At 35.6% G+C, this 14,210-nt stretch overlaps 1 protein-coding gene across 4 annotated transcripts in view; it reads left to right on the forward strand.

The window, feature by feature from the left end:
• CUL4B (cullin 4B) overlaps window positions 1-11,917 on the forward strand; it is a 45,985-nt gene extending 34,068 nt beyond the window's left edge. For 2 of the 4 annotated variants that reach the window (XM_069463060.1, XM_069463062.1), the window contains 7 exons: window positions 151-236; window positions 1,337-1,444; window positions 2,640-2,753; window positions 3,461-3,566; window positions 4,678-4,850; window positions 6,413-6,565; window positions 8,920-11,917. In XM_069463060.1, coding sequence (XP_069319161.1) covers window positions 151-236; window positions 1,337-1,444; window positions 2,640-2,753; window positions 3,461-3,566; window positions 4,678-4,850; window positions 6,413-6,565; window positions 8,920-9,015 — 836 coding nt within the window. In that variant the 3' untranslated portion in view covers window positions 9,016-11,917. Of the gene's footprint in view, window positions 1-150; window positions 243-1,336; window positions 1,445-2,639; window positions 2,754-3,460; window positions 3,567-4,677; window positions 4,851-6,412; window positions 6,566-8,919 lie in introns of all 4 variants that reach the window. The other 2 variants (XM_069463061.1, XM_069463063.1) reach the window with 2 other exon arrangements.
• The last annotated feature ends 2,293 nt before the right edge of the window (window positions 11,918-14,210 follow it).

Here is a 14,210-nt window from a genome sequence, read left to right on the forward strand (position 1 = left end):
ACACTTTGGGGTAAGGATTTCTTTTTATTTTTATGAGTAGTTACAGATCATATTTCACGCTATAGTAAGTTTTATATTTCATGTTTTCCATTTTAAATTCTATGTTTTTACTACCTTAAAATATTATAAATGCACAAACATTTTTAATAGAATGCGGAGCTGCTTTCACCAGCAAACTTGAAGGAATGTTTAAAGACATGGAACTTTCTAAAGACATCATGATTCAGTTCAAACAGGTAAAAGTGAGTTAAACTCTTACTTAATTCCTCGAACTTAGTCATATTTAGTTAACTTCTTGCTGTGGTTTGTACTGAAGAGGATAAATAGAAACAGATTTGTTGTAAATACTTCATAGCAACTCAGATGGTGTTCACAGTACAGGAAAAGAATTAATGAAATGTAAGTATATTTAACTTACTTTAGGATTTTTTAATAAACACCCAAAATAACACAAACATAGAAATAAAATGTACTGTCAGCACAAGAAGAGCTGTAGCTAAATAGTGGGAACAGGACTTTCCCCAACATCTAATCACTTGGTGATTTGCACGTTCAGAGCTTGTGAGGGGGAGGGGGGAGAGATGATAAAGTGCTTGTATAAAGCCTTAGGGAACATTGGCAATGAAAATTTAGATCCATAGTTTGGAAGATGTAGGTAGAAAGTAGTTTTAAAATAGTTAAGAATATAGGTGATAGTGATAGCAAATTAAATTTTCCTTTCTTAGGGTTTTAGTAGTGACTTCTTTACCACTATATTGCTAAGGTGGGAAATGAAAGCGAAAGACTCAGGAAAAGATTAGGGCCAGTAGGATCGTGGATCCTATAGTAGCTACAGAATAGAGTTTACCTGCTTTGCCCTTCCCCCCTTCTTCTTTCTTCCCTACTTCAGGTCACCCCCTGCAAACAGGCAGTGGAGCAAGTGGAAAACTGGAGACTTGGGCTGGCTGGTGGGATGAGGAATGGGGTTGCTACAAGGTGTTAAAGCCAAATAGGGGTCTCCAAAGGTGGGGACTGCAGGTGGTATTGGGGAAAAGAATGGAGAAGAGATCCTAAAACAGCTCAGCTATATGTGAGAAATTATTTAACTTCATAATGCCTATAATGAGGTCATGTGATCCTTGTATGCACTTGTATTGTAATGTTAAGCTATGCACTTTCATGGTGCATTTTGTGTAGGCTTCATTTAAAATCCTCTAAATAGTTGCCTTTTATCTTAAGGATGGTCAGTATTTGCATGCAGTTGTATAATGGGTAACTTTTAAAATGGGTTTATTATGACATGAAATGTATGCAGTTTTATTTTAAGATCTCAATGTGTGTATTGGTTTTCTTACAGTATATGCAGAATCAGAATGTACCTGGGAATATTGAATTAACTGTGAATATCCTGACAATGGGTTATTGGCCAACATATGTGCCTATGGAAGTCCATTTACCACCAGAGGTAAGAGTTACTATTTAGAACCTGAGTTATAGGCATAGAAATCATGGCATTTCTGTTTTACTTGTCATTTAAAAATAGATACCTTTTAAAAACTTATGTTGGTAAATACACCTACACCAAATGTCAACTATTTTAATATTTAACTCTTGTACTTATGTTTCCAAGTCTAGTTTAGTAGATAGCTAATAATGCCAAGTTTCTGAGTTCAGGGTCAATTTCCCTGACTGCTCTTTCATCTCCCTAGATTATACCTCTCTGACTATTGAAAATTCTTGCCCATCCACAGGAGTAGGATAGGTGAACGATGGGTGCTTGATTAAATCCATTCTAACGCCTGGGGAAATATCTAGCTCAGGACTAACTGGTGCCTAGAAAAGGGGTTAAGGCTAGAGAGATAGATATTGAGAATCCTCTGTGGAGATGATCATGCAAACACAGGGAGTAGATCTCCCTCAATAAGAGGGAGAATATAGAGAAGAGGAAGAAAAAAGGGCAGGGGCAGAACTTTAGAAAAGGCTCCCATTGGGCAGATGGTAGGCAGAGGAACCTACGAAGGAAACCAATGCAGAAGCAACAGTGAGATGAAAAGCCAGCATAGTGCAGAGGCACAAAAGCCACTGGATGTGACTGTTTCAAAATAGAGGATGATTAAATGAGGCATAGTGTAAAGACTGATAAATGCCATTAGATTTGGTGGTTGGGAGATGATTATTTTACATCAAAGTGATTGATTGACCCATTGGATATAGTCTTTTTTTTTTTTTTTTTTTGTTGAGACAGAGTCTCACTTTGTTGCCCAGGCTAGAGTGAGTGCCGTGGCGTCAGCTTAGCTCACAGCAACCTCAGACTCCTCGGCTTAAGCGATCCTACTGCCTCAGCCTCCCGAGTAGCTGGGACTACAGGCATGCGCCACTATGCCCGGCTAATTTTTTCTATATAGATTTTTAGTTGTCCATATAATGTCTTTCTATTTTTAGTAGAGACGGGGTCTCGCTCAGGCTGGTCTCGAACTCCTGACCTTGAGCGATCCACCCGCCTCGGCCTCCCAGAGTGCTAGGATTACAGGCGTGAGCCACCGCGCCCGGCCTGGATATAGTCTTAAAAACTTCCAGAAAGTATTACACATAAGTATAAAGAGTGATGAATATGGTATTGAATGCAGAACTTAATTAATGCCTTATTTCATTTACTTTAGATGGTAAAACTTCAGGAGATTTTCAAGACATTTTACCTAGGCAAACACAGTGGCAGGAAACTTCAATGGCAATCAACCCTAGGACACTGTGTGCTAAAAGCAGAATTTAAAGAGGTAAGTGGATGTTCCCAAAACTTTTAGTTTTCATCCTCTTTATCTTTAATATTGAGGTCATCCCTCTTAACTTGAAGGTTTAGGCTGTTTTATAAATGTATCCTAGATATCTGCACAACAACACTGATAGCTTGTCACAGCTTTGTGTATTTTAAGATTTGGCCCTCCTGCGAAACCAAAAGCAATAAACTTTTCCTCTACCTTTTCCTCACCTGTGGATGCAGAATTCACATTGCCACGTCTTGACAGAAAATCTTTTTGCTGGAAGCTAGAGAATAGAGTGGGAGTTAAGGGGAACAGTTCCCATATCTAATTTCAAGAAACTCCTGCAGCTTTTCATGACTAATCTGAACCAAATAAGTTGAAAATGCATTTGAAATAGTGATTTCTTGGTGCTTGTGATGAATATCTGTAATGACACATAGGGCTGAGTTATTAATTTTCATTACTTTGTTGTTTTAATTATAAGGCTTAAAAAAGACCTGTTAAAAGGTCAACTAATGTTTCCCCCATTCTAGGTAGGATCATACCTAAACCCTACACCAAACATGCGTATTACTACCTCAAGTGGCTTTTCTGCATGTTAATCCATGTTTATAAATCCACTAATCGAAAAATGCTTTTCCTATGAGAGATTAGTTATTTGATTAATTTTTCACGTTTTTTTTTTTTAAAGTGATGGCTAAACACTGCTGTTTCTCCAACAGGGTAAAAAAGAACTCCAAGTCTCTCTTTTTCAAACACTGGTGCTGCTAATGTTTAATGAGGGAGAAGAGTTCAGTTTAGAAGAGATCAAGCAGGCTACTGGAATAGGTTTGTGTCAAAGCATTATTAAGTGTCCACTGTGTGTACACCACTGTGTTAAGAGCTCTGGCGGATACAAAGGAATAATCCCTCACCTCAGCACTCTTAATATAACCATGGGGAAAGGGGAAAATGACACTTGGAATAATTTCAGAACCAATAAATACCAATTTGTGGTGCTGACTAGAAGCGTCTTAGGAGTTAAGCAAAGCAAGAAATCACTGTGAACTGGCACAATTGGGAAAGCCCTCATGAAGGAAGTGGGACTTGAGCTGGGCCACCAAGTCTTGGTCAGGGAGAAGGCATATGCAGCAAGGGGAAATATTGTGAGAAAAGGCTTGGAGGTACTAATGGGTAGCGTGGGCAGGCATTATGAATAGCTTAATTGTAGCATGGAATAATGAGCTACAAAATTAGATAGGTAAGATGGATAGGGCTGGATCTTGGAAAGCCTGATAAATCTGGCAAATGAAACCTACATTGTAGGATCTCAAATGTTCAACATAATGGAAATAATTGGACAACTTACCTGAAATCATTATGCAGAGCAATTTGAAGGATGAAGAAATTCCAGTTCCAAAGCTAGTGGGATAATTCAGGCATAAAGTGATAAGGGGATTAGACTAGAATGAGGCCAGGAGAATGGAGAGGAGGCATCTCTAAGGAAGCAAGTACTAGATACTACATGGGAGGCTGGAGGAGAAAGAAGAGTAAAAGGATGATTTCCAGGGTTTCTCACCAGACGAGGTTGATAGTATCACCACTAACAATTGGAAAGAGGATGCAGTTTTATGGGGAAGATGATAAATATAATTTTCGATATAAGTAGAGTTGATGATAGTAGAAAAGCTAGGGGGAGGTGTCCTTTAAATGTGAGACTGGAGAGAAATGTCATTTCAGAAGATTTGGTAGTGATCCACATGAAGTAATAATTGACATCTTTGGAAGATGACTAGGAAAAAAGCCGTTGGATAGAACAAAGAGGAAGTTGTTGGTGACCTTGGAGGAAAAAGAAACAGTATTAATAGAGGGATAGAGTAGAAGCTAGATTGAGGTTGAATGTACTAGTGCATGCTGATAAGCTGATAACAAATAACTAAACCTCTTTTTTGTTATTCAGAGGATGGAGAGTTAAGGAGGACACTACAGTCATTAGCCTGTGGCAAAGCTAGAGTTCTGGCAAAAAATCCAAAGGGCAAAGATATCGAAGACGGTGACAAGTTCATTTGTAATGATGATTTCAAACACAAACTTTTCAGGATAAAGATCAATCAAATCCAGATGAAAGAAACGGTATTTCTTTTACTTTCTCCTAGTCCTAATGCACCGGAATTACGTATGTTCATAATAGAAATGTATAAAGAAGATTTTATACCCATAATATTACCACTACCATTAACATTTTCTGTGCCTTTATCTAACTTAATATATTTCAGTGTTTGATTTGGGGTTTGGGGGGTTTGCGCATGATTAGGTTGATATTCAACATAGTTTTATATCCTGATCTTTTCATTTAATATCAATCCTTAGAACTTTTCCATGCCATTAAATATTAATAACTTCAAAAATGGCAAATGGCTACATAATATTCTTTTACATGGCTGTTATAATTTATTCAACAGCTGTTCATTGTTGGGCGATTAAATTCATGACTTTTTAGTATTGTAAATAAAACTGCAAGAAACATCTTTGTACCTAAATCTTAATCTCTCTGATCCTTCCCTTATGATAAATTCATGGAAGTAGGTTTTTTAGGTCAAAGGCTATGAACATTTTAAGAGTCTTAGTACATAATGCCATATTGTGTTCCAGAAAGGCTGGACCAATTTATACTCTGGCCCGCAGCATATGAGTGCCTATCTTACTATGCCCTTACCGGCACTAATGATGATATTTTCTTTTAAAAAAGACTTGCTTGGTGAAAAATCCAAATGATTATTTAGTATTTCTTTGATTAACAGTGAGGATAAATATTTTGTCTTTGCCATTTGAATTTGTAAGAGACTTTTATTAAGGAAACCAACTGTAGCATCCTGAAAACAGTTGGTTTCAATTCCAGTAAGATTTAAAGCGATACTTGAGAAAAAGTTTTTATGTGGGACAAGGGTCAGTATCTTCAAACAAATTCCTGTCTTTTCCCATACACATCAAAGGCATGATATTCCCTTAAAAGATTACTATGTCCTTTTAAAACATTTATGCTATTCCAGAAAGAAACTGCTGCACAAAGCCCAAACTGTTCTTTTGGGTTTAGTTACTAAAAGATTAACATTTTACTTCAGCATCAAGATTGGAGAGCTAACTCCTAAAAACCTAAATTTCTGTAGGTTTTGAAGGAATGTAAGTACCAACTATGCATTTCTGGTTTATATATTACAAAATAAAAATTAATTTTCAAAGAGTTTGACTCTAGTTTGCTTAGCTAGTTAGTACCGTGCTTTGAGTCAGAGTCAATCACATTATAGGTAAGCTATTGTCCTACAGAAATCTGGTCAAAAACCCCTTGTAACTGATACACGCATTTAGAAGGTATCTAAGGACAGGGAAAAGAAAAAAAAGAAAATGGTAAATTACACATCAACCATCTCTACTTCCAGAAAATCAGTTAAAGATGGTGTTTTTCCATTTACTGATACTGGCATTGCTTCATTGGTACAGGGCAGTGTAATTAGAACAGAAAGGAGTTACATTTGTAGGATTTTTTTCTGTCATTTTCTGTGTTTATAAGGTCCCATTTATGTAATTCAGTACTTTTAAAGGAATAATATTGTCATGTCCCTAGAATATACAATTTGTGTAAAAATAGTCAAGTTTCATTTCTGGTACAATTCTTAAGTGTAAAACTTTTTTGTTAGGTTGAGGAACAAGCAAGCACTACAGAAAGAGTATTTCAAGACAGACAGTATCAAATTGATGCTGCAATTGTTCGAATTATGAAGATGAGAAAGACACTTAGCCACAATCTCCTTGTTTCAGAAGTGTACAACCAATTGAAATTTCCAGTAAAGGTAGGTACTTCTGTGTTTTCATATTGGGCTTGTTATAAATAAAAGGGAATACATTAGATTTCCAGACACACATCTTGCAAACGTAGTTTAAATCCTCAAGACCATTCAGGGAGATAAAAGTTTTAATTTCCTGTGATTGTGCGTGTGATTCTAAAAAACAACAACAAAAAATCTTTGTTGGCATTTGTGAACAGCTGTGACAAAAGGGGAAAACTGTATAAAAGCTCTTACACCTGAAGGTTTAACTGCTAAATGCGTCCTTGAAATTTTCAAGTTAATTCACTGTATTTCTTTTGAGCCTCTTTGTTGTTCTATTTTCTTCTTTTCTCCTTGAAATACCATGGTATTTGACAGATTTGGTTATTTTAGATTGAGTTGAATCTTTGTTTGGTTTGCTTATACAAGTGTCTATTAAAAAACTATATACAGATAACTGGTCATCATTAAAGCATCTTTTTGAAAAGTTCAGTGATAGTTCTGATAAACTGAAATTGATCATTAAATGGAAGTGTTCCAGTGTAAATGCCTAATGATGAAGACACTTAGACAATGTAGTGTTGTACTGGACTATTTTCCAAGTTTTAGGAGATACCCAAACCCTTGTGATGATAAATACTCAGTACAGTTTGGATAAACTCCTGGCTATTAGGGTTCTTGTGAACTTTGGACTTTGGTAAATTACTTCACCTTGCTGAGTTTATTTCCGTTTTTGTAAAATGGAGATAATAGTACTTGTAGGATTATTGAGAGGCTTAACTGATACCATGAATGTAAAAACTTAGCACTGGACCTGGCATATAATAAGCACTCAATAGGTATTAGTTGTAAGAAGGTAAGCTTTTTTGCTACTCCAAATCTACTACTGCCTCCTCATTACCATGCTGTCACCCTCATGCTGTGCCTAACAATCATTTGTCCTCCAGCCAGAGAGATCGCTGGTGCTAGGGAAGTTAGGGGGTCACTGTAATAAATATTGTGTCAATGTTCTAGGTCTTTCACCATAATTAAGAGAAAGTCATTTAATTTTCAAACCTTGGGATTACTGGATAAAATTGTGGCTGCCTCATCAAACTACTTTTTCTTTTCTCTCCTTTTGATCAAGTGGTCATTTTACATATTCTGGAAAACTTTCTGTTAGCAAACAAGATTATATTCTTTTTATAGGCTAGATACACAAGACATATAGTGGAATTTTGTCATCTAAGAGCTCAGAATGGCAATCATGAAGACAAGCTACAAGCTTTCTCGATCACTTAAAGTAGATAACAGTTAAATCTTACATTAAACCCAAAATATGAAGATCTAAATTATGAGATGATACATCATTTATCAAGCCATTTGTGTAGTATTCTTTTAAATAGTGATTTCCTCAATGCATTTTTTCGAAGTCTAAAATATTTATTATTGTAGGTTTGCTAGATATAATACATAATGACCAGTTAGATTCGAATTCCAGACAAACCACAAATCATGTCATAGTATAAGTATGTCCCCAGTACTGCATGGGGTGTACCTATACTAAAACATGATTTGTTGTTTATCCAAAATCCTCAATACATTTTTAAATTTAATTTATAAAAATGAAACCACCTAGCTTTTGCCCAAAGTAAAGATGTTCTTATCTTCTCAAATTGTCTTGGCAAAACTAAACTGTTTTGCTAAACTATAATATGTTTCTCAAGTGAAGATATCATAAATATAGTCTTTTGTATTTAACCATTCTGAGGGTAGCTGCTTCTTGGAAGACCTCTTTAAAATAGAAAAGTAATAGAAAGTATTGCATAACAATTTGGCAAGGGTATGACACTATGACATATGTATAGCATATTGTACAGGTTGAACATCCCTAATCTGAAAATCCAAAGTGCTCCAGAATTTGAAACTTTTTGAGTGATAACATGATGCCACAAGTGGAAAATTCCACACCTGACCTCACGTGATGGGTTGTAGTCAAAACTTTGTTTCACACACCAAAGGTATAAAATTACCTTCAGGCTATGTGTATAAGTTGTATATGAAACATAAGTGAATTTCATGTTTAGACTTGGATCCCATCCCCAAGATATCTCTTTATGGCTATGCAAATGTTCCAAAATATGAAAAAAATCCAAAATCCAAAACACTTCTGGTCCCAAGCATTTTCAGATAAGGTACTGTCAACCTTTATAAAAACATTTCTTAACATGGTTTATTTATTTTGATTGTACTTGTCTCTAAAAAGTTAAAGAGATTTAAATAAATAAAAATTGAGAGAACCAGTGAGCCAAAACTGTTCTCTTTTTAATGGGGTGTTGGTAAGTGGGCTTAAGCCAATGACTATGAGCTTTGCTTTGAAAATTTGCTTTTTCTTACAGCCTGCTGATCTTAAGAAGAGAATAGAATCCTTAATTGACCGGGACTACATGGAAAGAGATAAAGAAAATCCAAATCAGTACAACTATATTGCATAGAATGTTGGCCTTGGAGCATTTGGTGTCATATGCAGTAGCCAGTGGATAAACTAACCTGTTGATCTTATATTATTTGACTTCTTTTATACTACCGATGACCAAATGAAGCAATGTAATTAATGGAAATAGTTGAGTGGACTTTTTCTCAGTGGTTAACATGCCCATTTGAAAGAGTAATACTTACCTTTAAGAAGAATGTTGTTGAACTCTTTGACTCTTTGCATGTTATTTAGTATGATGTGCAGAAAACACTTAAGAAAGTACCTGGTCTTCATGATTCCTCTTTGGAACTGGGGAAGAGGTCCCTATGGCTATTAAAAGGGGGGGGTTCTTATACACCGTTAATTATGAAGCAAAAGGTTTATTTGCTTAAAATGTCATTTAAAGATACTTAAACTGCATGCAAACTTTATTTACTGTACAGAGTTCTGGATGTATTTATCAAATAGAAAAACCACCCTTGACTTGGTTGTTCACCTGTTTTGTGATTTCCCTTGAAAAGAAAAATGAGTTGTCATAGCTATTGATATTTTATTAGGTAATGTTCTGTTACACTGAAAGGGATTTTTTTTTTAAACAAAACTTATTTGGAAACAAGTTTTCAAGTAAGGGGACGGTTGCTTACATAATATCTTGTATATTCACATCCTAAAATTTTCCATTTATGAGTATGGGATGTGTGTATATGGCTTATCCCCTGAGTTTACTGTGCTGATTAACAAGTACTTATGAAAATAGCTAAAATAGAAAATTGCTGATCAGTTGTATTACAGGAACATAGGAGAGAAAAATCCAACTCTTTCTTTATATTAAAAATGAATAAGAAAATTGCGAAAGAGACCAAAATCAACATGTTTATAAGTCATTACAGGAACAAAAACTCACCAACTAGTTTTCAACATACTTTAGACTTAGACTTTAAATGTTGTTTCAACAGTTTTGTCTTCAACTTGGACCAATTGTAGATTGTTACAGGCTTCCTAGGATTTAGCATTCCTACTTACCAAAGTTTTTTTGGAAGCATCCCAACTCTTTTTTGATAAGTCTTTCCTCTCATCTTCATTTTAACTTCTTAAAACCCTAGACAAAAAGGTCCTCCCTTATTGTTCCCATACACCTCCTATTTGGAAATTTGAAATTCTGTGTCATGCTGATATTCTTTTCAAAATTGCTTGAAGTTCAGAGGTCTCTTAGCCACTGGACATCTACTTTTCAGGGGAGTCCCAGGATTGTTCATACATAGAAAATGGCAAAAATATTGTTTTCAAATTGATAATGTGAGTAAAAAGCTTCTCCTTACCATCAGTGGTATTTTGTTTTTATTTTGCTTCCTTGTTTGTATTTCCTTGAAGCTTTGAAGGGAATTGATCATGGAGGAGAAGCAAAAACTTTTGTTTTTTATTTTTAAAAATTAGAACTACCTTAATGCTTTTTGCAACAGCATACTTCCTTGCCTGTTAGAGCCATTGGGAAGAATATCTAGGTCTGAATCTCCAATTGTGGAGACTTTTGGCTCTTGTTTCTACTATTGATTGTTTTCTTATCAAAGACCTGTGGCCAGCTATTTAAAAAAGTTGCCTGTTTCTTTCTAATTGCATCAACTTGCACACTGTTGTCTAACTATACGTGGTATTTAGAATTACTTTGTAATTCTTTTTTGAGCAGCCATTGCCCCTGTGTTTTCTCAGCTCCTCCCTGATTTCCTTACATGAGCACATCTGACAAGGAAATTCAGCTATTTTGTTTGCCCTCTCCATACTGGACCGTCTACATCAGTGTTCTAACTCATCCCTGATGGTCTCTGAGATATGTAGACTATTACAAAAGACTCAATAGTTACTCTTAAGCAATTTTTAGGTAGAGTTGGTCCTGTTAGGAGGAGACTCTTAATGTCACCTTTGTTATCTTGAAAGTGGGTCCCCTCCTTGAGGCTCATAATTTTTTGAAAACTTGATTCTGTTTCAGCTGAAAAATTTGCAAGACTATTAAAAAACAAGTTGAGGGGAGCTGTTTGAGAAATTGAAAAGTAATTGCAAACTATATTGGATAATTGTGACTTTCAGTTCTGTATCAGTTGAATTTTTGTGCTCTTTTCCCTGTGTACGTGGTGGTTCTATTTTTCTCCAATAAAACTTTTATTTAAAAAAGGCTTCTGGAGAAGATCTTTAAATTTCAAATATTGTAAGAAAGTTATAAAAACATAGGACTTAAAATCTTCCCAATGGTTTCTTTAAATGAATTCACATTTGTCAATTTTGTTATTTTTTTAATATTCTTTTTATTTTGGGGGTGGTTTTGTCATAATGCTAGAGGAGTGTGGGGAAGGGTATGACAAAAAGGGTAAAATTCCCAGGAATCCTCAAGGTGGGTAATCATTATTAAATATCATTTTAGAAAAAGCAGGTCTGTTTCATTCACATCCTCAAAGTCAAATAGGCAATATGAAACAAGTCAAGATTTGAGTTGAGTGGGAAGAATAAAAGATTAACTACCCTTATTTTACTTATGGTACTTGATCTACCTTTTCTGTTAATAGTTTGAGTCCTGGGCAAAATACTCTCACAGTAAGATGTTCCTCAAAGGTTTTTGAACTCAGTTCCTGAGCCTGTTGAATGGTCTTAACATGATATCTAGCCATAGTGTTAAAATTTTTACTGTGTATGTGAGTGTACAGTTCAGGAAATCAGTTTATCCTAGTTAGGCATCTGTGTCTAAAGGTTTGAGAAGTTTATCTTTTAATCGTAGTGTCCATAAATCTTTTTAAATTAGCTGGTTTTTGTTTTTATGATCGTTGTGTTTAATGCTTTGAATGGCAGGAGTGTTATAAACATGTTTTGTTCTCTCATTTACATACAGTGGCCAAAACAAATTGTTCATTAGAAAGAAAAAAGCAGTACTGATGGGAATTTGCATAATTATGCTTTATAAAATGGTATGTTTGCTAATGCTTCCTTGGTGAATATTTTTTCAGTTTCCTACCAAAAAAATCTTGCTTTCCATTTGAATAGTGAACAGATTTGCTCACCTAGAAACATTTGGTTCGTATCTAATACTTTGTTCAATTCTTTTCCTTTCCCCCCTTGCTATTAGAAAAAAGGGGTGTTTATTCTTTTGAACAGGCACATACTTTTATATTTAGCAATCCTTAGAAGTTATGTCTAGCATAGTAAAAAAAAAAAAAAAACCTTTCTTTGGTAGAACCTTTTATAGTTGATGTAGAATATAAGAACGTAGTGCATTGGTACATTTTGAGACAGGGTCTCAATATGTTGCCAAGGCTAGAGTGCAGTGACGTGATCATAGCTCCCTGTAGCCTTGAACTCCTGGACTTAAGCGATTCTCCTCCTTCAGCCTTGTAAGTGGCTAGGACGACAAGGGCGTGCCACCATGCCTGGCTAATTTTTTTATTTTTGTAACAATGGGGTCTTGCTATGTTGCTCAAGCTCCTGGCCTCGAGCGATCCTCCTGCCTTGGCCTCTCAAATTGCCAGTATTACAGGTGTGAGCCACTGCACCTGGCCATAATTTTTAAATTTTTTTATTTTGGTAGAGTACATACAATTTATCATTCTAAAAATTTTAAAGTGTACAATTCAGACATTTAGCAGTATTGTGCAATGATCACCATTACATAGTTCCAGAATATTTTCATCAACCCAAAAGGAAATTTGGTACCATTAAGCAGTCATTTCCCATTGCCCTTTTACCCAGCCTTTGGAAACCACTAATCTGCTTTCTGTCTCTCTGGATTTTCTTATTCTGGATATTTCATAGCAAGGGACTCATGTGACCTTTTGAGTCTGGTTTCTTTCGCTTAGCATGATGTTTTCAAGGTTCATCCATGTTGTTGTGTGTATCAGTACTTCATTCCTTTTTATGGCTGAATAATAGTACATGTATACCATATTTTGTTTATTCATTCATCACTTTTTAGACATTTGGGTTGTTTCTATCTCTTGGCTATTGTGCATAATGCTGCTATGAAGATTTGTATACAAATATCTGTTGGAGTCCCTGTTTTACAATCTTTTGGAAATATACCCAGGAGTAAAATTGCTGGCTTATATTGTTACAGCAAGTGTTACAGCGGGTGGTCCTAAGGACAAACCAAGCGGCACATGGAGAGTTGGAGAATCAAAGTTTATTAGCTGGCGGGCTCATAGGGGGTCTCACCACCAAATTCTGAGCCCCATCTACCCGATTTTTCCCACTTTTATTAAGTTGGGGTGGTCCAAGGGGTGGGGTCTCAGGTGGCTCACACCCCACCAGGTAATAGGTTAGTTGATGCGCCAGGTAATAGGTTAGTATAATGTTGATGCGGGTCTTCCGTGATGGGTGGGGGTCTCAGGTGGCTGATGTGCCAAGTAAGGATGGGGATTTTGTGTATCAATATGGTAGTTCTATGTTTATTAATAACTTACCAAGGAACCACCAAATTGTTTTCCATAGCAGCTATACCATTTTGTAGTCCCACCAGCAGTATACAGGTTTTCCAATTTCTTCATACCCTCATCAATACTTAACTGTTTTGGGGGGTTTTAAATACTGTTATAGCCATCCTAGTGGGTGTGAAGTAGTTCATTGTGGTTTTGAATTCCACTTCATGACTAATGTTGAGCATCTTTTTATGTGCTTGTTGGTCATTTGTACATTTTCTTTGAAGAAAAAACGTCTTCACATCCTTTGGCCAATTTTTTTCTCTTTTTTACTTGCTTTTGAACTTGGATTTTGGCCATTTTTAAAATAGGTTGTCCTTTTGTCAAGTTGTAAGAATTCTTTATATATTTGAGATAATAGGCCCTTATCACTGGATTGCTAATATTTTCTCTAGTTCTGTGAGTTGTCTTTTCACTCAATAATAACCTTTGCACAAAAGCTTTTAATTTTAATGAAGTCCAGTTAATCTATTTTTCCTTTTGTTGCTTGTGCTTTTGGTGTTACATTTAAGAAACCATTAAGATCATGATTTACCCCTGTGTTTTCTTGTAAGAGTTTTACAGTTTTATTCTTTATATTTAGGACTTTGATCTCATTTGAATTAGTTTTTGTATATGATATGAGGCAAGGGTCAAACTTTATTCTTTTACATGTGGATATCCAGTTGTTCCAGCACCATTTGTCAAAGAGGCTATTTTTTCCCTATCTTTTAAGATCTTGAATAATCTTGTCACCCTTGTCAAAAATAAATTGACCATA

The sequence above is a fragment of the Eulemur rufifrons genome, chromosome 30, assembly GCF_041146395.1.
Source record: "Eulemur rufifrons isolate Redbay chromosome 30, OSU_ERuf_1, whole genome shotgun sequence".
In the NCBI taxonomy this organism is placed as follows: domain Eukaryota; kingdom Metazoa; phylum Chordata; class Mammalia; order Primates; family Lemuridae; genus Eulemur; species Eulemur rufifrons.